We start from the raw sequence: 22,625 nt of genomic DNA, 5'->3' as shown, positions 1-22,625 counted from the left end.
ATTGTAATCAAACACTGGTGGTGCCTATCCAAGCATATAACTATTCTCAATTTGATATTTTATTTAAAAATGACTTGCAAATAAAATTGAGGTGAATAATCACACATACGCATGCATGTCATCTAAGTTTTTATTTATGTATTTTTGGCAGCATTTCATTGCTCAGAAACTGATCTCATGATGACTTGTGTAACTGCTGCACCACTTCAGTGGTCTGCCACTTTAGACGCTTAATGGTACTGTCTGCCCAGGGCGGAGACCACCACAGCCAAGAACTTCTGCCAGGCCTCCTGGAAACCAGGGGTGAAGACACTGGGGCCAAACTTGGCTGCCACAACCACTGAGATGCATTCAGCAAGAGCCTGAAATGAGAAAAGTAGTGCAATGACAGTGGTAGGGACATCATGACTGGTGAAATGAAAGCATTAAAATGTGCTTTTCAACATGAGAGCCTCAGAGTTTGCAACATACCCTGAAGTTGTCTGGATCCACATGGAGCTTCTCAGAGTGCATAACGCTCAGTTTGGCATAGGCGTTCTTGATGTTGTCCAAGTTTTTCACTGCAGTTTCCAGACCACCCATCACAGTTTTTCCGTGCTGAGCCACTTTGGGATTTGCAGCAATGGCTGCAGGGGTGGAAAGGTCGCCAAATGTTGGAAAGTGCCTCTGGGTCCATGGAAACACAACCAGAAGCCTGGAAACACAACAATTACAATGAAAGTCTACATCCAGTTCTTAAAAAAATATAAGACATCATCATTCTGTGGAATGAAATTTCTTCGCAGGTTACCTGGACAGGGCCTGGGGACCAATTTCACCCACATCGAGGTTTGACCACAGGGTGGAGATGGCGTTGCGCTCGTCGTCTGTCCACTCGACCATAGTGACGGTGTGAAAATCTTCTCTGACTTTTCGCAAAAACGAGTTTGATGGTGTTGAAGGTGTTAGACTGTCCAGATATGTTTACATGGCCGGCATTTATTCACAGCCGCAAGATCCATCCTCCGGGCAATATGGGTTCTGATTGGACGAGGTCCACTTGCCAAAAAAATGACGTCTGTGACAGTTGGCATTAATTTATGCCAAAAAGTGTTGCGTCACCGGCCTCAACGTTTATTAGCCTAAAGTTTATTTGAATTCTCTAATGTTTTAGAAATTACTGTTCTTGTTAACATGTTACAGATAGGTATCTCATGATCCTTTTGTAGAATAAGGTTTGGTTTTCTTAAAATCGGAAGTTATTGATTTTTATTATTTGCTGGTACAACAATTTTTGCAAAAATCTATTTGCAAAAACAAAAAAAGCGTGTTCTTGGATAACAGGGGAAGCAAGTGCAAATAGTTTAACGTCTTGTTTGGTGTGAATTGTGTATACTTCACAGATAAATCCGTCAGATAGGTAGAAAAATTTAGAAATGTTATCAAGGGAGGCGCCTTGGCGTAGTTCCTGTAACCATCCAGCATTTACGTCGGAATTACGTGACATTTGAGGAGTTGTAACTTTTATCGAGCCAAAGGCAGTTTTGTTATCAGCTTTGGCATGGATTTGATGATGAGGCGTGGCACATTTAGACTTGATATAAAGAGGCAATAATAAATTCACCAAAGCAGCGTTACTGATCAGCATTTTCCTCACCGACAACCTAAAGGCAGCAATGAGTCTCTCCGACAAAGACAAGGCCGAGGTGAAGGCTCTCTGGGCCAAAGCCGAAGGGAAGAGCAACGAAATAGGCGCTGAAGCTTTGGGCAGGTAGGCATAAAGTCATGCAAACCCTTCCAGAAATATGTTGCTGCTGTTTGTTTTCATCCTGAATTATGTACCACATAGGATGCTTGTTTCCTACCCACAAACGAAGACCTACTTCGCACACTGGGGAGATCTGAGGCCTCAATCTGCCAAAGTGAAGAAGCATGGTGCCACTATCATGGCAGCTTTGGGAAAAGCTGTCAAAGGCATCGATGATCTCACTGGTACTTTGAGCGCCCTCAGTGAACTTCATGCCTTCACGCTCCGGGTGGATCCTGCCAACTTTAAGGTACATTTTTAAAAGCAAACCGAGTTTTTTCTTTTTAATATACGCACATGAAAAGAGGGAGTGAAAGTAAACGGCGTGCCATGTGTTCACTTTAAGTTGCGCGTTTTGGTCCTGCTCTAATATATTCTAAATATTTTTGTGCAACCTGCAGATCCTGGGGCACAACATCATCTTGGTCTTGGCCATGTTCTTCCCTGCAGATTTCACTCCTGAGGTTCACGTTTCCGTGGAAAAGTTTCTGCAGAACGTGGCCTGGGCCCTGTCTGAGAAGTACCGCTAAAGTCCCTCCAGCCAGAGGCACTGATTTGGAGCAAGGAGCTTGCCATCCCACAATCTCAACACCCTTTTAGACATGTGGAGACATGTTCAATAAAACAATACATCTGATGATGTTCAACTCGTATTTTCTTCTCTTCTGTTATCATTATTTATCATTTTTTTCTTCCTAAAGTAAAATAGGTTGGGTCCAGAAGTGTGCTCCAATGTTCAAGGTACAGACTTTGTTGGAAAATGACTATGATCATTACGAATGATGATAAAAACACCTTTAAGATTTTGTCAGAAAAAAACTTCATCAATACTGCTTCCTCTTCACAATGCAACCAATAATACACAAGGAAAAATAACAATAATAAATACATGAAAGTTTATTCAGCGTTTTCAAACTCTGCTCTTCAGTGTTCACAAAGAAAAAGCCTAATTATTGTTTGAATAATGAGTAAGTAATTAAAAAATATGCAGATATTTTTAATTACTTACTTTTTCATTCATTTTTTGTATTAAAAATGTTAATTATTAAAGTATTAAAAAGACCAGCAGTATCAATAGTTGTAAGACTGGGAATAATTTAAACTTGGAACATATTTTCTGTGGTAATTTCTCATGTGCTTCGTTACACATGAACCAGCTTCTTTAGTTGTTAAACTTTAAATCCTTCTAGCAGTATAAGATCCTGTGTTTATACAGGACAAAAGATTGAGAATCAATCTATATTTTCCTGTATCTATTTTAAAATTGCAGACAGAGAAAAATATCCCCACCTAGTCATGCTGGCATTTTGATTTATTATTATTAAATTAATGCGTGATTGCAGCGGGTGTCTGTGGGCAAATTTCCATCATTGTTTGATTTCAGTCAGTAACAGCTCACATCAGGCAGTAAAGCTTTAAGGACTATTGTCTGATGGTTCTGCTTTTATTTTTGCAAGAAAATCAACTTAATCTGTCTTTTTTCTTTTGTGTTTCCTTTCTGATCATTGCTGAGTTGTTGTTATTATTTAGGGCTTTCCACATTAAGTTCAGCTATCTGTGTTGCTTCTTTTTGTTGTTAGTGTGTTTCCATAGAGTTAATTTCTTTATGTTTAGTTATTTTTTCTGGTGTCCTTTCCTCAATGCATTTTGGTTCATTTTCTTATGTCAGTTTCAGGCTTCTTTCCTTTTGGTTCAAAGTTTCCTTTGGGTCCAGATCAGCTTCCTTTTTGTTAGTCATTTTCCAGTCTCCTTGTTTTCCTCTCCTCTGCAGCTGTTCATCATTCCCCCTTTGATTATTTCCTATGCCAATCTCCACCCTTTCCTCTGTATCAAAGCTCACTGGTTGCCAATGTTCATTATTGGTTCCTTCTGTTTTGCTGCCTGTGCTCCATCTTCTTTTCTTCGTGCCCATCTGTAAGATTTTCCATTATCTTACTGTTCAAGTTTCTACCATGCGGATCACTAGCTCTTGCCTGCATTTTGATCCTACTTTACAAAGCATGACAAAATCTGCTATTAATTAAATGCTTCATGCATCTTGAATTGTTAGGTGATGACTGTGCTTTCGAGGGTTTACTCTGTTGTAAAGTGTCTTACACCATGCTGTGGCTTTGGCTCTGACATACTGTCACAGTCCTCTTAACTCTGTCCAGTGAATTTGGTTAGGAACTGGGTACAACAGTCAGTTTCATAACCGGGGTTACACATTTGGTGCTTAATACGTGTAAACTTAGTTTATCTGTCCTTTTCTGCTTATAAATTAATAAACACTTCTCAACTACTTTTACTTTGTTTATGTGGAAAAAAAGCTGGTGTAAATACAGAAAAAAAGTCTGAGCATTGTTTTGTATTTGGTTTAAATTTTATGTTAAATGTATATTAAAAAAAAAAGAATAAAAAAGAAAACATTGTAAACATTGATTCACTTCCCCCATCATGCCAGAAACTATGTTTAGGCAAAGATCTTTATAAGCAGTTTAATTCCCTATGCACACTTCAAAATGTAATACTTTTTTGTTTTAGTGATCACCTGTTTTGATTTAATTAATTAAAGTTGTATATCAATCAGATTTTATTTGTGTAGCACTTTCAGACAATCAAACATAACAATTTATAAATACTACTGTTAATACTATTACTACTACTACTATTAATAATAATAATAATAATAATAATAAATCAAAACCTCACAAAAACGCAATTTTAAATGAGGGGACATCACAAAGAAATATTAAGATATACAGACAACATTATTCTAAATCAGGTATAACTACAAGAGAAAGATAAAAAAAGATTACTGTTCATCTAAAAACTATATCTAAATTAAATGCTAGAAATGAGCAGAAAAGCTAGATAATATCGAAAGTATTCGGTTCAAAACGTTTTTGATTTGCATATAAACAAATCAGCTCTCTTAGCTGCTCTTAGGTCACTTCCGAATGTGAGGGCCATAATAAACACATGATGCCTCAGGCTAAATTTTAATTTTACAGGTTTATAGATTAATTACACACAGAGTGAAATATTTTAAGCCGTCATTTCTTGTAATTTTAATTATTACAAATAATGAAAACCCAAAGTTCGATTTGTCAGAAAATAAGAATATTACATAACGATAATTTATATAAAAGAGATGTCGGTTCTGTCTTAACTGGGGTAAGGAGGAAAACCACTGGACAGTTGCTTAGAGGTCCAAATTCCTCTTTTCAGATTAAAGTAAATTTTGCATTTCATTTGGAAATCATAGTCCTTGAGTCTGAAGGAAGAGTGGAGAGGCACTGAATCCACATTAATTGAAGTCCACGAAGAAGTCTCCAGAGACAGAGGAGATTTGGGGTGAAATGTCATCTGCTGGTGTTGGTCCACTGGGTTTTCTGAAGACCACAGTCAATGCAGCCATCTGCTGGGAAATGTTAGACCACTTCAGGCTTCCTTCTGCTGACAAGCCTTATGAAGATGCTGATTTATTTTCCAGCAGGACTTGGCACCTTGGCACCACAGTGTTACTGTTACTGAACATACTTCTTAGAAGCCTGATATTTCTGTTTAAAATATACTTTTGTATTGATCTTATATAATATTCTTGTAAATTATCTGAGACACTGAGTTTTGGGTTTTTATTACCTGTAAGCAGAAAGGCTTGAAATATTTCACTGTATGTTTAATGAATTTATATAATACAGCACATGAGTTTAATTTTCTGGCATTAGTGACAAAAGATATTGAATATTTTGACTATTTTCAATTTTTTTTAGATGCACCTGTAGGTACCAACAGATAACTTTTCTCAGAAGACCTCAGGGGTCTGGAGGGTATGTAATGTTATAGTAAAACAGATAAAAATTATTAATACTTTTAAAAACTATAAAGTGTCTTAATGTGGATCTAAACATACAATACAGAGAATTTCAAAGTGTGACGTTGGCTCTCTTTCTGGCCTGCATCAGCAGTATTGCTATTGAAATTTGTAACAGCTGTAGCAGAGATATACTCATATTTGGAAGATCAGAAACCCAAGTGATAATAATCACTTGTTGCTAGAGTTTGTGTTAGAGCCTCTGCGTTGACATGTGAGAAATATGTTTGAACTTTGGCAATGTTCTCCAGATGTTTAAACTCGTTCTTTGTCATTTTTTCATGTGATGCAAAAAAAAGAAGATTCTGATTCAAATATAACAACTACATTTTTTTACTTGACAAGAAGGGTTCCTTGCCAGTGTTCCACATTGTGCTATGAGTTTTTCTCCCTCTCTCTCTCTCTCTCTGTACCCGTAATTAATGCTAAACCTGACTGAGCTGTAAAAGAAACCATACGTCTTCCATTACTTAATAGGCAACGTATGTTCATTTGTATAGCACCATTAATGAACAAGTTAATTCCAAGTGCATTACAAGAAATTAAAGTAACAAAGGTAAGAAACTTACATTAAAAACAATAAAAAAATAAATAAAAGAAAGCTGCAGTAAAAAACATTGTGTACAACACTAATTTAAAGAAGCCAATGCTTTCTGCACATTTTTAAAGGATTTCAGGGCTTTTAATGGGTTCCAGAGCTAAGATGCATAAAAACAAAGTGCTTCCATCTGTTGAGTTTTGTTCCTGGAAACACTTAAGTGATCGGATCTCTGAAGGTGTGAAAGGTTTAGATAATCCAAGTCTGACAAGCAAACTACTCTGAAAAGGGTTTAGGTGGGCATTCATGGTAGAATCTGAGTTTAGAAACCCACACCCTCTTTTATTTTGCTATTTTTAGCAAATGTTGGACCTATTAAATGGTAAACAAGTAGCCATAAAGTTGTTTTTTTATTTTTTACTTTTCAGATTTTGTTCACTTTCCCTATTAGTCGAAAATCAACACTAATAGCAATGCAATAATAAACAGCAGAACAAATCATTTCACCCTAATGTAAATTTATGTTGATAGTAAAAAGCACCCTGTTAGTTAAATGACTTATGTTGGAGCGCCCTCTGTTGGAAAGACTAGAGTAGATGCTATGTACAGGCGTTGGACAATGAAACTGAAACATCTGTCATTTTAGTGTGGGAGGTTTCATGGCTAAATTGGACCAGCCTGGTAGCCAGTCTTCATTGATTGCACATTGCACCAGTAAGAGCAGAGTGTGAAGGTTCAATTAGCAGGGTAAGAGCACAGTTTTGCTCAAAATATTGAAATGTACACAACATTATGGGTGACATACCAGAGTTCAAAAGAGGACAAATTGTTGGTGCACGTCTTGCTGGCGCATCTGTGACCAAGACAGCAAGTCTTTGTGATGTATCAAGAGCCACGGTATCCAGGGTAATGTCAGCATACCACCAAGAAGGACGAACCACATCCAACAGGATTAACTGTGGACGCAAGAGGAAGCTGTCTGAAAGGGATGTTTGGGTGCTAACCCAGATTGTATCCAAAAAACATAAAACCACGGCTGACCAAATCACGGCAGAATTAAATGTGCACCTCAACTCTCCTGTTTCCACCAGAACTGTCCGTCGGGAGCTCCACAGGGTCAATATACACAGCCAGGCTGCTATAGCCAAACCTTGGGTCACTCATGCCAATGCCAAACGTCGGTTTCAATGGTGCAAGGAGCACAAATCTTGGGCTGTGGACAATGTGAAACATGTATTGTTCTCTGATAAGTCCACCTTTACTGTTTTCCCCACATCCAGGAGAGTTACGGTGTGGAGAAGCCCCAAAGAAGTGTACCACCCAGACTGTTGCATGCCCAGAGTGAAGCATGGGGGTGGATGGGTGGTTTGGGCTGCCATATCATGGCATTCCCTTGGCCCAATACTTGTGCTAGATGGACGCATCACTGCCAAGGACTACCGAACCATTCTTGAGGACCATGTGCATCCAATGGTTCAAACATTGTATCCTGAAGGTGGTGCTGTGTATCAGGATGACAATGCACCAATACACACAGCAAGACTGGTGAAAGATTGGTTTGATGAACATGAAAGTGAAGTTGAACATCTCCCATGGCCTGCACAGTCACCAGATCTAAATATTATTGAGCCACTTTGGGGTGTTTTGGAGGAGCGAATCAGGAAACGTTTTCCTCCACCAGTATCACGTAGTGACCTGGCCACTATCCTGCAAGAAGAATGGCTTAAAATCCCTCTGACCACTGTGCAGGACTTGTATATGACATTCCCAAGATGAATTGACGCTGTATTGGCCGCAAAAGGAGGCCCTACACCATACTAATAAATTATTGTGGTCTAAAACCAGGTGTTTCAGTTTCATTGTCCAACCCCTGTATAATTAAACACGTTATTCCTAATCTGCTCTTTTATTTTTGTTTCAACCAATTATTAAGTCTGCATAGGCAAACTGGCAACCCAGATATTTGGACCAAAGATTTCTATCTGAGGAAAATTCTGAAGTGATGCAAATAACTTTAAAAAAGGCTCTGAGTATGATTTGATTTCACAGTCTCACTTATGCAATACGAACCATTTTACATGAGTTATAAATAGATTTTGCTGTTGTTACGCCTATTGGCTCAAACAAGCATGTAATTCATGTAGAGCATGATAAAAATGTAAATATACGTCTAATCTTTTAAGTTACTGTTACTGTTAAGTAACTTATTAGGTACTGGTCTTTATAGTGATATGAAGCTGTCCGAGGGGCTGGATGGAGTACCGTGAACAACCAGCAGGAGGAGCAGCGCCTTGGAGAGCATCAAGGCTCCAAGTTGCCTCATAAAGGCTTCAATAATACGATAAATGCGAATACAAGAAGAAAAACAATAGCATTAGTTGACAGGTTGAGCTTTTCAACTTGAAAGCAAAGTATTAAACTCTTCTCATGTACACTACCAGTGGAAATTTTAGACACGCCCTTTCATTCAGTGCTTTGGCTTTATTTTCATTACTACCTCTAGGAACTCCTTCACGACTGTTGGATAATCTTTTCGGGTGACTACCTCATGAAGCTCATGGAGAGTGCAGAGAAGTAGTCAAAACAAAAGGGGGCGTATTGTGAATAGTATTTTGCTGCATAACCCAGTGTGCTTGAGCTTAAGATCAAGAACTTCTCCTCCAGGTGTTTCTGTTAGAGGGCAGAATTCATGGTTGATTCATTACAGTAAGCTGTCCTGACCCTAAAGCAGCAAAGAAGCCCCACGTCATCACACTACTGCCACCATGTATGACTGCAGCAAGATGTTCTTTTTCTGAAATGCTGCTAGTTTTAGACCAGATGCAATGAATCAACACATTCCAGAAAGTTACACTTTTGTGTCTTTTATTTCTCCACAAATAGTTTTCCAAAAGTTTTGGGGTTCAGTAAGTTGTTTCTTTGGCAAACATTTAACAATGACAAAAATGCAAAACAGAAGAAATTTGTCACAGCACTGCATAAATTTCACTTTTTAATTAAATGACTGAGTTTCATTAACTTTTCAATTGATATCCTAATTTAATGAGAGATAACGAGAGTGAAGCAGATCAAAGTTTTTGTTCTGTCCTTTGTCATTTCTCTTTTATGTCCCACTTTGCAGGTACATAAAAAACCTTTAGACAAGTAAATCCCCAGCATTTTGTTTCTTTAAAACTTTATCAAACTTTTCTGTGTTAAACAGCACACAAATCATCAGTAAAGAAACAGATGTCAAGTTTTTGCATTTTTTGATCCATTTGTTTATTGATCACACACAGTGAGTTCCTGTGTCTTTATCTCCTCTCCAGCAGTTCATCTGTACTTCTCGGACAGAGCCAGAGCCACAGCAGCCAGGAACTTGTCCATAGCCACGTGGACCTCAGGGGTGAAGTCGTTGGGGAAGGTGATGGCCAACACCACAAGGATGTTGTGGGCGAGGATCTGTGAAGACAGGTAATGAGACAGGACTTGGACTTTACATAAGCAACATTGACAGAAAGCAAGGACCGGTGCATAGCTCAGACTAAGCCGTTTTGTGACAAGAAGTTCCTAATAGCTCTGAATCTTCACCTTGAAGTTAGCAGGATCCACCCTCAGAGTGAAGGCATGCAGCTCGCTGAGGTCCAGGAGACCTGCAGTCAGATTGTCGATTTTGGCCACAGCAACAGCAACTCCACCCATCACTGTAGCTCCGTGCTTCTTTACCGGGGCAGAGCCGGGACTCAGGTCCTTCCAGTGGGAGAAGTAGGTCTTGGTCTGTGGGTACACCACCAGCATCCTGTGTGGGAATAAAACAGAGAGTGGGTTGGTAAATTCTAAATGATAAGTGGTTGAAATTCAAAGGTGTCGTGTCATATTTACCTGCTAAGAGCATCTTCTCCAATGGCAGCTGCAATGGGGGAGATCTTGGCCCAGAAGGCCTTGACGGTGTTCTTGTCCTTAGCGTTCAGACTAGTCATTTTGGCTGTTTTGGTAATCAGCAAACAGTGTGGGAGTTATATGCCTGAGAGAACACAGGCACACCCAGGACCTCCCCTAAGACAGTCCATGAGAGGCGGTCCGAGTCAACCTAATCTATCATTTTTGTGAGATAAAATCTTTGCAAGTCTCTGAAACGACGTTGGATTTCAAAAGATAATTCTGACTTAGTCCTATTTTTTTTACTCTAAAATAGAAAAAAAGATCAGACATTTGGGCAGTAATTTTAAAATTAGCTCACTCATATAAATATTTTTTTCTGAATGTGAAAAGAGGATTTTTCAATGCTTAAAGGAGCTCAGATCTTACATTTGTCATTAAAACATACAAAAACAAAGCAAAATAAAAACAGTTAATGACAGTCGGGGCAGTCTCTATCTGAAAGAAAAAATGTAAGCTCAGAAACTGAAAATGTTCCAACTTGGAAAAAGGGAAATTTGCTGTTGGAATTTAAAAGATCTGGTGGAGTACTTATCTTCTATGTTTCTTCCATTTAAGTCTTGTTAACAGGATTATGTAGTAATTTTATACTTGCAGCATCTAAAATAGGCTACAGTACAGGCTACTGTTACAGCCATAATCTTAAAGATTTCATGTGATAGACCAACACAAAGCAGCTCATGTTTGTGATGTGGGAGAAAAATTATGCAAGGTTCTTGAATGTTCTACTAATACAAATCTAAAAAGTGTGGCATGTGTATGTATTCAGTCCTCTTTAATCTGAAACTCCTAAATAAATAGTGTACAGTAATTTAATCTCAGTATATGGTCAATCACATAAACTCTGAGTCAAATAGAGTGTAGTTTTGGTTTTAACATGACTTGATGGGAAATAGTTTAAGCCATATGAATGCTGCAGCAAGGCATTGCATAAGGGAACAGAGTCAAGCTGGACATGTTTCTATGTTTAGTTCTGATAAAAGCTCTGCCCCAGGAGCGTGGCACACCCCATTATCATTTTCCCAAGTGCTTATCACATCACTTTCTTGCCTGTCCCACCTACTTTATCAGTTATGGCCTTTTGGGGGTGGGGGGGATGGATTTGCTTTAAAAGGTCCCCAATGTGCCAGACCTGTGAGCACAGCAGCTGGTAAAGACAAAAAGACCAACAACTTGAAAAAATGGTTGAGTGGACTGATTTCGAGCGTACCACCATTCAGGAGATTTTCTCCAAAATTGATGCTGGCGTTGTGGGGCCTGCTGCTTTTTCCAGGTAGAACAACTATCTTATTTTATGTGGACCTAAATAAAACATTTCTGTGTGTTTATCCAACGCTTCTCGTCTTGTTGATGCACTTTAACCCTTGAAATGTTTCCTCAGGTGTCTGATTGTCTACCCCTGGACTCAGAGGTACTTTGGCAGCTTTGGAAACCTCTACAATGCTGCTGCTATAACATCAAACCCCAAAGTGGCAGCTCACGGAAAGGTTGTCATTGGAGGTCTGGAGAAAGCCTTGAAGAACATGGACGACATCAAGACCACATACAAAGACCTGAGCGTACTCCACTCTGATAAACTCCGTGTGGATCCTGACAACTTCAATGTAATGAAGAATAACACATGACTGTTTATGATTTAGTGCATGTTCAGTGGTGTGGTTGTTTTCTCATGATTGGTTGTCATTTTGCAGCTCCTGGCAGACTGCCTGACCATTGTGGTTGCTTCTCAAATGGGTCAGGCTTTCACCCCTGATGTCCAGGCAGCTTTTCAGAAGTTCATAGCTGTGGTTGTGGCCTCCCTGAGGAAGCAGTACCACTAAAGAGCTTCAACTGAAGACCCCGAGTGCTGATCCTCGACAGACTAATTGTTTTGATCTAAAAAAATAAAACAATAAAAATTTAAATGCATTCAAGTATTTTTGCCCTTATGTGTTTTTTAAAATAAAATAAATTGAATTAGATTTATTGCACTGCAAAAAAAAAATATATATATATATTTATTGCGCTGCATAAAATGATTGCCAACACAAATCCTTTTCAGAAAATGAATAAAATAATCATTGTGGACCTACAGGACAATCACATAAAGCTTGTAAATGTGGAATAGGTATTTTCAGGAGTCTTTTTCAAAATGACGTGAGTCCTTTAGAAGTGGTTACAATGGAGAAGTTTAAGGCATTTTTAACAGAACACGAGAAATTCTACTCAGTATGTGTAACACTCTTAACTTGCTTATGCTGATTATCAGTTGTTTTTCTTATTATGTATTTTCTCCATATGTCTTACTGCCTTTCTGGCTCAATCTGTCTTGAAAGGAGACTTTGATCTCAATAAGACATTTTAAATGGACAAAGGATATATTAATAATAAAAGTAGTGTAAGTGGACTAAGCTGAATCTTTTGGTAGGTGGTGCATGAACTATTGCACAGAATGCCTAAATATGACATAATAATATTTGTGTAATCTACCACATAGACAAAAAAAATATGTGCAACTGAGTCAGGTTTGTAGGCTGCCTTGCTCACATACACCTTTACAGCTCTGTTTTACAGATTAGAAATTACCTCTCCAAAACATTTAGATGTTGTATTGAAGCCAACATTGTAACTAATTTGGAGGTATATTTAAGGGTAATTTCCAAGCTTCAACTTTTTGGCTGATGTCTTGAGATGTGACCTAAAAGTTTACGTATGACATTCCTCCTGCAGTAAAACACCTACACGACATAATGCTGTCACCTCAATAATTTATTGGATGACGTTCTGAAGCTTTCAAGCTTCTTCTCTTTTCCTTCATATGTGAAGGTGGTCATTACAGTCAACATTTCAGTTTTAGTTTGCAAACTGTAATCTGTCTTTTTAATTACTTAATCTGCTTTTGAAGTGATGGCTTATTTCTTGCTGAGAAGCCCCAGACTGTAGATGATAAAACTACAGAATCAAGGTTGTCTGCTTTTACTCTGAGGTTCATATTTCAGACTGAAACACATTTATCTCTGGGCCAGAGGACCCATCTCTCTCCTGAATGGTATGGTGGCTGGACATTCCCTACCTACCTCTACTTGCATATAATTATTTGAACAGATGAAAGCATGAACATATTCAAACATCAGGAAATTACACCCATAGATGAACCAGACTTGTAGAGGTTCATCTTTCTCTTCATGATATCTTGTCTGATTTCTGAGCAGTGTGTTTGAGGTGGTGCCTTAAAATATATCCACAGGTGCACCTCTATTTAAAGAAAATGTGAGTTAACCTTTCAGAAGCTTACAAAATCATGATATCATTACTGAGGTTTTGCAAATTGTTTAAAATCATTGTAATCTTAGCGTATGCAAACCTCCGGCTCAGGAGAAAATAAAGAACAGTCAGTCATTTTCTACCACTTCTTCCATAGTGGAGCTGGATCCTATCTCCAGCTGTCTATTGGTGGGAGGCGGAGTACACCCTGGACAGGTTGCCAGTCCATCGCAGAGCAACACAAACACACACAGGACAAACAAGCATGCACACACTCATTCGTGCCAAAGGGCAATTTAGAGAAACCAATTAACCTAACAGTCATGTTTTTGGACTGTGGGAGGAAGCCAGAGTACCCAGAGAGAATCCACGCATGCACAGGGAGAACGTGCAAACTCCATGCAGAAAGATCCCTGCTCTGTTTTTCTTATAAGTAAAGTCAAACCATTTTGTTGAAACCAGAAACCTCTCTGCGAGTGCTTTTTAATTTTTTAACCTCATCCTCAGAAACTACTCTGACATTTCTTGTTTTGAGCTAATTATGATGGAAGAGTAGCCATGACAACTGGTGTGTACATATAAAAAATGCTGTAACACTAGGATCCAAAGCCAACCATAGGTATTCCCAAACATTTTGACTGCTTGAGGGCCCTTAAATGCCTGGGGGCTGGTTAAAATTGTTGACAAATGTGCTAATTTTACAGGGGCATGTCAAAAATTTAGGATATTATCAAAAAGTCATTAACATATTTCAAGGGCTTTAGATGATTATGGCTTACAGAAAATGAAAACCCAAAATTCAGTTTCTCATAAAAATAGAATATTACATAAGAACAATAATAAAGGCAGCAGTTATATCTCTTGCTTCAACACATTTCATGAATTGTTGAACTTAAATCCATTTTAAATTACATTTTAAATTTATTGAGATGCACCTTTGAGGGGGTATCTTGTGCTACTTAACAAGTTCAATCATAAATCTATATTAAACAGGTGTGCTTTAAAATATATTAGCTTATCATTTTGTCTCTAATTATAACTAACAAAACCTATTGCGAAGATTGCACCAAGATAAATTATTTATAATTTATTGAATTTAGAAGACTAATCAAATCAAATGGTGAAATTTTGCAACACGTTAATTCAATAATTTAAAATCTGTGGTATGCTGTAAAGACTGACACCTTTCATTGCAGTATGAATCCAAACAGTTCATAGGCACTGCTCTAAAAAGGACATGCAAAACATTTGAAATACACCTTTGCCGTCTTAATTCCAATTTCAATTTCTGAAAACTGACAAAACTAAAGGGGAAATAAAATACTAATGACACAGACATCAATTCCTCAATACAATCATTTGTTTATTTATCATATCAAGAGTGGACCCATGCATCTTTGTCTTTTCTCCAGTTGTTTATCTGTACTTCTCAGACAGAGCCAGAGCCACAGCAGCCAGGAACTTGTCCATAGCCACATGGACCTCAGGGGTGAAGTCACTGGGGAAGGTGATGGCCAAGACCACAAGGATGTTGTGGGCGAGAATCTGCAAGGAAAACAAAATTAAACAGAGTTATGATCTATTTATAGGAGCAACCCTTTCTTCTCATCATATGACAGAGGATAATATGTATTAAGTAGTTCTGAATCTTCACCTTGAAGTTAGCAGGATCCACCCTCAGAGTGAAGGCATGCAGTTCGCTGAGGTCCAGGAGACCTGCAGTCAGATTGTCGATTTTGGCCACAGCAACAGCAACTCCACCCATCACTGTGGCACCGTGATTCTTCACCGGGCCAGAGCCGGGACTCAGGTCCTTCCAGTGGGAAAAGTAGGTCTTGGTCTGTGGGTACACCACCAGCATCCTGAGTGGGAACAAAACAGAGAGTGGGTGTGTACATTCAAAACAGTGAGAGGAACAAGGTTCGGATCACATTTACCGGCCAAGAGCATCTTCTCCGATGGCCGCTGCATTGGGGGAGATTTTTGCCCAGAAGGCCTTGACAGTGTCCTTATCCTTAGCAGTAAGACTGGTCATTTTGGCTGCTTTAGTTAAGTACTGTTCTGAGTGTAGATTGTAAGGGGTTTTATGCCTGCGAAAGAGTGTAGGCACACCCTGTACCTCCCCTAAGATAGGCTATTAGAGGTGGTCCTACAGATGAATTTCATTCAGGCTGAGATAAACAAAATCGTCATCCAGTAAAACAGTTTTCAACTGCCCCAATTGATCTCCTTGTTACAATGAAAACTAGTGGTGTGATATACCATATAGAATTATACTGACTTGGACTGAACTAATTTTGTGACATAAAATAACTTCTTCATTGCAATGTTAGAAATCAATAATAAAACAAATAAAATGAAATAGATTTCATTTTTAGGAATTATGTACCACTAATTGAAATGATGACTTTATAACTGATTTGAGGACTTTGAAAATCAGTCATTATTTTTTTTTTCTATGTTTTCAGTTTTTAATAATAAAAAACTGTTCCTGTCATGGTGCCTGCAGTCCTGTTTATTACTTACAGTTTTATTGTTGTGTAAAGATGCCCTACCTAAAAAAAATAACACAACACAGACAGAGGAAACCCAGACAGATTTTTAAAATCCACGCTCTGCAATCAGGTAATATTATTAGATTTGTCTGGAAACCTTCCAGTATGCCCAGCTTAGTTATTTTGTGCCTCCTCCTGCCAAGAAGTACGTAACAGCCTTATCTAATCAACTACACTGCAGTTGCAGGGCTGGATCCACACATGGTGAAAAGATAAGTCTTATTTCTAGTTCAGCTGATGGAAGTTATGCTTTGAGCATATATTCAATGTCTGAGAAACACCAAAAAAACTTGTACTTCATATATGAATGCATTAAACTGAACTAGCATTACTTTCAGTTTCATTTTTTACTATCTCTGTTATTTCTGGCAAAACATTCGTCTAAACGTTTAAAGTATAACGTTTCCATCCCTTGGAGTAGACCCTTCAAGAAACCCTGGAGAAATTTCTAATGTTTAGAAAAGCAGTAATATTTTGTTAACCAACTTTGTATTTGTTTTGAATTTATTGCTTATAATAATAAAACAAGAAAGAACGAAAAAAAGTACGTGTACATTTGTGACAACATACATGTTCAGGTTAAAATGAGCATCTTGTTTTTGCTTGGTTTCTTTTTTTGTAAATTTCAGCAATTCTGGGAAAAAGTTTGCATACTCTTACCACCAGCCTGAATGTCAAAATTATTTAGGGTTTTTAAAAATGTATATGAATTGGTATTTTATGGTGGAAATTTTAAACACACAAATTTAATGACAAACAAGAATTATATATATTTAATAAACTTTACTGGGATTTAAAAGAAAAGTTCAAGATTTTTTTCTGGTCTGAATTGTACAAACATGTTCAATTATAAATTCATATCTTACTACTATCCTGCTACAGAAATTACTTTAAAGCATAATCTATGATATTTTGAGGTCAGGGCTATTCATAAAGCTTAATTTTAGTCTGCTTTAACATTTCCAAAGCCAGTTCTGATGTGTGTTTGGGATCATTTTCTTGTTGGAACAAACCACAGTTGTCCAAGTAAGCATTAATTTATGCAATCCACCACGACCTCCAGATGCAGAACATACCCTTAGCATAAATTTGTCACCATCCTGCTTAACAGCTGGAAGAGTTTTTGTTGTTGTTGTTTTTGTTTTTAAAGACTCAACCTCCACTGCCACAAAAATACTTGCTGTCATTGAGGCCAAATAGCTGAGTCTCCAGAAGGTAACCCTAACCCTAACCCATGTGAATAGTTTCAAATTTTAACCAAGTGTGAAGGTGTCCATGTAGGAGCAGGTTCTTCTTGAATTGTTGCTAACCTCTCAATCCATGTTGAAGTACACTCACCAGCCACTTTATTAGGTACACCTTGCTAGTACCGGGTTGGACCCCTTTTGCCTTCAGATCGGCCTTAATCCTTCGTGGCATAGATTCAACAAGGTACTGGAAACATTCCTCAGAGAGTTTGGTCCATATTGACATGATAGCATCACACAGATGCTGCAGATTTGTCGGCTGCACATCCATGATGCAATCCCAAAGGTGCCCTATTGGATTGAGATCTGGTGACTGTGGAGGCCATTAGAGTCCAGTGAACTCATCGTCATGTTCAAGAAACCAGTCTGAGATGATTCGTGCTTTATGACATGGTGCGTTATCCTGCTGGAAGTAACCATCAGAAGATGGGTACACTGTGGTCATAAAGGGATGGACATGGTCAGCAACAATACTCATGTAGGCTGTGGCGTTGACACGATGCTCAATTGGTACTAAGGGGCCCAAAGTGTGCCAAGAAAATATCCCCCACACCATTACACCACCACCACCAGCCTGAACCGTTGATATAAGGCTGGATGGATCCATGCTTTCATGTTGCTGATGACAAGTTCTGACCTTACCATCTGAATGTTGCAGCACAAATCGAGACTCATCAGACCAGGCAGCGTTTTTCCAATCTTCTGTTGTCTAATTTTGGTGAGCCTGTGCGAATTGTAGCCTCAGTTTCCTGTTCTTAGTTGACAGGAGTGGCACCCGGTGTGGTCTTCTGCTGCTGTAGCCCATCCGCCTTAAGGTTCAACGTGTTGTGCTTTCAGAGATGCTCTTCTGCATGCCTTGGTTGTTACAGGTGGTTATTTGAGTTACTGTTGCCTTTCTATCAGCTCGAACCAGTCTGGCCGTTCTCCTCTGACCTCTGGCATCAACAAGGCATTTGCGCCCACAGAACTGCTGCTCACTGGATATTTTCTCTTTTTCGGACCATTTTCTGTAAACCCTAGAGATGATACTGCATGAAAATCCCAGTAGATCAGCAGTTTCTGAAATACTCAGACCAGCCCGTCTGGCACCAACAACCATGCCACGTTCAAAGTCACTGCAGCAGATCGTCTTGACCATGTCTACATGCCTAAATGCATTGAGTTGCTGCCATGTGATTGGCTGATTAGAAATTTGCATTAAGGAGCAGTTGGACAGGTGTACCTAATAAAGTGGTCGGTGACTGTATAACTTACCTCACTGTGAATGGTGACACTGGTGTTACAGCGCCTTCCAGTTTATGATAGGTTTGAACCTCAGTGGTTCCCAGGTTGCTTCAGAAGATCACAAACTTCTTGACTATGATTAAACCAACCGATTTTAATGACGCTTCGTCTGGTAGGAAAACTGGTCAAATATGCAGCCAGAAATATGCAAGAACCTTTCTGATTGCAACAAAACCTGCGTGGTTTCTTTGTAATTTGCCAAGGGACAATTATCAGATATTAGTTGGAGTGCGTGTCTGTATAATTTTAAGACCATATGGTTTACAGAAAACTTGCAAAAACTTTAAACGTGCACCCCATGTCTGTTTTGCAAACTCATTGACACTGAATGTTGAATAATCATTTTATAATTGAAAAGAACCGTTTAGAAAAATCATTAAAAGCCCCAATTTCTTTAATGAAATTCAAGCCATTGATAGGTAGATCTGAAAATCTGAACAGATCTGAACAGAAACACTATGTCTATAAATCAGACTTTAATTAAAGATTAAATAAACATGATTGAAAAAACATAAAGGAACAAACAACATAACTGAAAAGTTATGATGAGCACAGGTCTAGTTAGATCATATAGCTTTGTACATTCTCAATATAATTTGACACACCTATGAGGAACATCACTGTCAGATTAAAGCTGCATTTAAATCACCATTAAGTAGATTTATCTCACACACAGCATGTGCTTTTAGTATCCAGTCAGCCACAAACAGGGATATGACATTATTTTCCTTCAGAAATACCGCAATTTTGTTCTCTATATGTCGTTTATTATGTTGACATTTTCTACTCATCATCTGCTTGAATGCCACAAATAACATTGGGCTTTTTATTATATTTTTTAATCATTCTCTTTAGATCATACAATAAACAACTTTAAAGAGTTTTCCAATCAAAAACTGGGTGCAGAAATCTGATATTGTTATTATGGCTGTTTGTTATCCACACAATGTCACCCATGCAGAGATTTATATATATATATATATATATATATATATAACAGTTGGTAGCACTGTTGCCTTGCAGCAAGAAGGTCCTGGGTTCAATTCCCAGCCTGGGGTCTTTCTGCATGGAGTTTGCATGTTCTCCCCGTGCATGTGTGGGTTCTCACCGGGTACTCCGGCTTCCTCCCACAGTCCAAAGACATTCCTTTTAGGTTAATTGGTCTCTCTAAATTGCCCTTAGGTGTATGAATGAGTGTGTGCATGGTTGTTTGTGTGTTGCCCTGTGATGGACTGGCGACCTGTCCAGGGTGTAGCCTGCCTCTTGCCCATGGACTGCTGGAGAAAGGCACCAGCTCCCCCGCAACCCACTATGGAATAAGCAGTAGAAAATGACTGACTATATATATATATATAATGGATCAGTGATGGTTTGGGCTGCCATATCATGGCATTCCCTTGGCCCAATACTTGTGCTAGATGATCGCGTCACTGCCAAGGACTACCGAACCATTCTTGAGGACCATGTGCATCCAATGGTTCAAACATTGTATCCTGAAGGTGGTGCCGTGTTTCAGGATGACAATGCACCAATACACACAGCAAGACTGGTGAAAGATTGGTTTGATGAACGTGAAGTTGAACATCTCCCATGGCCTGCACAGTCACCAGATCTAAATATTATTGAGCCACTTTGGGGTGTTTTGGAGGAGTGAGTCAGGAAATGTTTTCCTCCACCAGTATCACGTAGTGACCTGGTCACTATCCTGCAAGAAGAATGGCTTAAAATCCCTCTGACCACCGTGCAGGACTTGTATATGTCATTCCCAAGACGAATTGATGCTGTATTGGCCGCAAAAGGAGGCCCTACACCATACTAATAAATTATTGTGGTCTAAAACCAGGTGTTTCAGTTTCATTGTCCAACCTCTGTATATATATTTTAAAAACACAATGACCAAAAAGCATATGTTAATTTGTTTTACATATGTAATATTATACCAAGTACAATGACTATGCTATTCTCAAGCCTATAATAAGGCAGAATAGCTCTTTTTATGTTTGGAAAATGTAATTATGCTTTTACCAAGACAACATGTATAAATGTAACAGCTGACACATGTTTTCTTGACTTGTAGCCATTTTGTCTTTCAAACTGTTATGATGTAAACTCACTTGCAGTGGATCCAGCAGTGTGTTATCTCATCAGCTCCTCCCAATGACAAGCAGGTGTCTGAAGCCAACAGCTGTTGCTGCCACAGTGTTTTGCTCAGAGATTACGACTAGTGCAAATTTACCACTGATGAGTGCACTGTTGTTTGAGGAAAGGGGTCAAGCGTCATCCTGTGCCTCAAGAGTCTGCCATTTTGGTTGAAACTTGTTTAAACCTGGGATGCAGATTTCCAGTTTATTAATTTAATTATTCTAAACTAGACTAATCAGAGTTAATATATTTAGCATCATGTTTTGGTTTAGCTTTGGTTTGCAGTCTCTGGTGCCCAAGAAAATAAAAACAAGGCTGACAGAACAGGGTACCTGCACAATTTCATTATAACGTTTTATACAATTTCAGACTCAAATTTCAAGATTTGTTTCTGCAATTTTTATAGCATTCTGGACATTTCAATGCAAAGCATTTACCTTGCACTATTTGACAGTAGACTTCATTTTAAGTTCCAGCAATCACAGACACTGCAGAACTGAAACTGGCTTTCAGTTTACTAAGTGTGTTATAGTGCCAGTTAACTGCTATTCCTGGCATCTGGACTAAGACCAGCTCTAGTTCAAAATCCAAGACCCTTATATTAACTAAATAAGGATTTGTTATAGGACTGCAGGGTGGTGTGTTTGGTAGCACTGTTGCCTTGCAACAAGAAGGTCCTCAGTTCACCTCCCATGTTAGTCATGTTTGGTCTTTCTAAATTGCCCTTAGGTGTGAATAAGTGTGTGCATGGTTGTTTGCCCTGTATGTTGCCCTGCCATGGACTGGCGACCTGTCCAGGGTGTACCCCACCTCTCGCCTAGACACCGCTGGAGATAGGCATCAGCTCCCCATTGACCCAGTATGGAAGAAATGGGTATAGAAAATAGATGGATAGACAGATGGGTTTAATGTATTCTACAATAAAAGCAAATTCTTTAAAGCAAAGTTTTTGCTGTTAAGGACTGTGGTATCTTTATTTTGTTTTTTTGTTTTGTCAAAACATCCAGAAACATTTTAGTGTGTTGTAACCTGAATTTGAAGTCGTCTAAAGTCTAATGTAAAATGGCCCTTTTTTGATTTTTGAATGTGTGTTCATTCAGACAGTAAGTCAAAAACCAAAATACTAACAAGTAAACTGTTAAAGGCAAGGTGTGATTTGGAAAATTACGATAAATAATGTAATAAATATATACTAATGTAAAAAACACTGCATTTATTTGTCCTTTAGAAATGAAAAGAAAAAAGTTGCATTTATTCCTAATTATCCAGACCTGGATACTGGTTAGATAAATTCCAGACTTTTCAACACTGTGTAGAAATTCTGTAATAAGCTTTATAGTTATTGTTATCATATAATACTTATCTGATCATTTGATTTTATGTAATATTTCTTTCTGGCTCCAACATGTGTCAGAATTTACTGTGGGCTTTGTGATGACATGTGATATATACAACTGTCGTTAAAGGAATAACACAAGGGAAAGTTTGAGTTATATTTTCCCTTTATAAAGCAACTCACTAAAGCTCTCTAACAAAAATACATAAAGCATATAAATAAAATGTAAATTATTCACAAAGTTTGAAGATGCTTCATTTTAAATGGAGTAAGTTGGAGTGTTCAGATTAAATTAAGTGTGGTAACACTCGATAAGTAGTAAGTATTAATGTTGTTTCCTTCAAGAATGGGATGTTGGAACAAACGGAAAGGTTCATCATCGGACTGAACAGCGGCGCCCTCCAGAGGAACCTCAAAAACATGCAGATGTAAGAGTACACTTTTCTTAGTTTTTTCATGTTACAGCCACAACATTTGATATGTTTCATTGGGGTTTAATTTGATAGACAAGCACCAAGACAAACACTGTGAAGGGGAAGGGAAATGTTGTTTTTCAAAATTTTTTGCTTCCATTTGTATTCATTTTCCCTGGGTCGATGTGTTGAAGAAACATATTCCATTGTCATTAGAGCTGCAAATATTTCTGGGTACGTCCGTACCAGCTTCAACATCTAGAGACTGCAATTTTTCAAACCTCTTCCAGCCAAATTAGCTCAAGGT

The 22,625-nt window shown here is 38.4% G+C and overlaps 5 protein-coding genes across 5 annotated transcripts; 2 read left to right on the top strand and 3 right to left on the bottom strand.

The window, feature by feature from the left end:
• Positions 1–228: 228 nt before the first annotated feature.
• Positions 229–970, bottom strand: LOC124863958 (hemoglobin subunit beta-A-like). The gene is made up of 3 exons (XM_047358541.1): positions 791–970; positions 472–694; positions 229–362 (listed from the first exon to the last, which is right to left on the bottom strand). Exons 1-3 carry the CDS (start codon positions 880–882, stop codon positions 231–233), a joined length of 447 nt encoding a protein of 148 aa, XP_047214497.1. The 5' UTR covers positions 883–970; the 3' UTR covers positions 229–230.
• A 647-nt stretch (positions 971–1,617) lies between these two features.
• On the top strand, positions 1,618–4,067 carry LOC124863961 (hemoglobin subunit alpha-like). The gene is made up of 4 exons (XM_047358544.1): positions 1,618–1,750; positions 1,829–2,036; positions 2,188–2,355; positions 2,388–4,067. Exons 1-3 carry the CDS (start codon positions 1,656–1,658, stop codon positions 2,314–2,316), a joined length of 432 nt encoding a protein of 143 aa, XP_047214500.1. The 5' UTR covers positions 1,618–1,655; the 3' UTR covers positions 2,317–2,355; positions 2,388–4,067.
• A 4,961-nt stretch (positions 4,068–9,028) lies between these two features.
• Positions 9,029–10,202, bottom strand: LOC124863979 (hemoglobin embryonic subunit alpha-like). The gene is made up of 3 exons (XM_047358575.1): positions 10,042–10,202; positions 9,751–9,958; positions 9,029–9,621 (listed from the first exon to the last, which is right to left on the bottom strand). Exons 1-3 carry the CDS (start codon positions 10,137–10,139, stop codon positions 9,493–9,495), a joined length of 435 nt encoding a protein of 144 aa, XP_047214531.1. The 5' UTR covers positions 10,140–10,202; the 3' UTR covers positions 9,029–9,492.
• Positions 10,203–11,210: 1,008 nt separating this feature from the next.
• LOC124864001 (hemoglobin subunit beta-like) lies at positions 11,211–12,011 on the top strand. The gene is made up of 3 exons (XM_047358602.1): positions 11,211–11,371; positions 11,480–11,702; positions 11,790–12,011. Exons 1-3 carry the CDS (start codon positions 11,280–11,282, stop codon positions 11,916–11,918), a joined length of 444 nt encoding a protein of 147 aa, XP_047214558.1. The 5' UTR covers positions 11,211–11,279; the 3' UTR covers positions 11,919–12,011.
• Positions 12,012–14,679: 2,668 nt separating this feature from the next.
• Positions 14,680–15,431, bottom strand: LOC124864469 (hemoglobin embryonic subunit alpha-like). The gene is made up of 3 exons (XM_047359256.1): positions 15,279–15,431; positions 14,996–15,203; positions 14,680–14,886 (listed from the first exon to the last, which is right to left on the bottom strand). Exons 1-3 carry the CDS (start codon positions 15,374–15,376, stop codon positions 14,758–14,760), a joined length of 435 nt encoding a protein of 144 aa, XP_047215212.1. The 5' UTR covers positions 15,377–15,431; the 3' UTR covers positions 14,680–14,757.
• Between the last annotated feature and the right edge of the window lie 7,194 nt (positions 15,432–22,625).

This window comes from Girardinichthys multiradiatus, chromosome Y (assembly GCF_021462225.1).
Source record: "Girardinichthys multiradiatus isolate DD_20200921_A chromosome Y, DD_fGirMul_XY1, whole genome shotgun sequence".
Taxonomy (NCBI): domain Eukaryota; kingdom Metazoa; phylum Chordata; class Actinopteri; order Cyprinodontiformes; family Goodeidae; genus Girardinichthys; species Girardinichthys multiradiatus.
This window is presented reverse-complemented; position numbering and strand designations above follow the sequence as displayed.

Coding starts and splice junctions, on each gene's coding strand:
- LOC124863958 (XM_047358541.1), bottom strand. CDS start 882: ATGGTCGAGTGGACAGACGACGAGCGCAACGCCATCTCCACCCTGTGG. Junction 695..790: donor GGTCCCCAGGCCCTGTCCAG/GTAACCTGCGAA, acceptor TTGTGTTTCCAG/GCTTCTGGTTGTGTTTCCAT. Junction 363..471: donor TGGATCCAGACAACTTCAGG/GTATGTTGCAAA, acceptor TTCTCATTTCAG/GCTCTTGCTGAATGCATCTC.
- LOC124863961 (XM_047358544.1), top strand. CDS start 1,656: ATGAGTCTCTCCGACAAAGACAAGGCCGAGGTGAAGGCTCTCTGGGCC. Junction 1,751..1,828: donor GGCGCTGAAGCTTTGGGCAG/GTAGGCATAAAG, acceptor TGTACCACATAG/GATGCTTGTTTCCTACCCAC. Junction 2,037..2,187: donor TGGATCCTGCCAACTTTAAG/GTACATTTTTAA, acceptor TGCAACCTGCAG/ATCCTGGGGCACAACATCAT.
- LOC124863979 (XM_047358575.1), bottom strand. CDS start 10,139: ATGACTAGTCTGAACGCTAAGGACAAGAACACCGTCAAGGCCTTCTGG. Junction 9,959..10,041: donor GGAGAAGATGCTCTTAGCAG/GTAAATATGACA, acceptor ATTCCCACACAG/GATGCTGGTGGTGTACCCAC. Junction 9,622..9,750: donor TGGATCCTGCTAACTTCAAG/GTGAAGATTCAG, acceptor CTGTCTTCACAG/ATCCTCGCCCACAACATCCT.
- LOC124864001 (XM_047358602.1), top strand. CDS start 11,280: ATGGTTGAGTGGACTGATTTCGAGCGTACCACCATTCAGGAGATTTTC. Junction 11,372..11,479: donor GGGCCTGCTGCTTTTTCCAG/GTAGAACAACTA, acceptor ATGTTTCCTCAG/GTGTCTGATTGTCTACCCCT. Junction 11,703..11,789: donor TGGATCCTGACAACTTCAAT/GTAATGAAGAAT, acceptor GTCATTTTGCAG/CTCCTGGCAGACTGCCTGAC.
- LOC124864469 (XM_047359256.1), bottom strand. CDS start 15,376: ATGACCAGTCTTACTGCTAAGGATAAGGACACTGTCAAGGCCTTCTGG. Junction 15,204..15,278: donor GGAGAAGATGCTCTTGGCCG/GTAAATGTGATC, acceptor GTTCCCACTCAG/GATGCTGGTGGTGTACCCAC. Junction 14,887..14,995: donor TGGATCCTGCTAACTTCAAG/GTGAAGATTCAG, acceptor TTTTCCTTGCAG/ATTCTCGCCCACAACATCCT.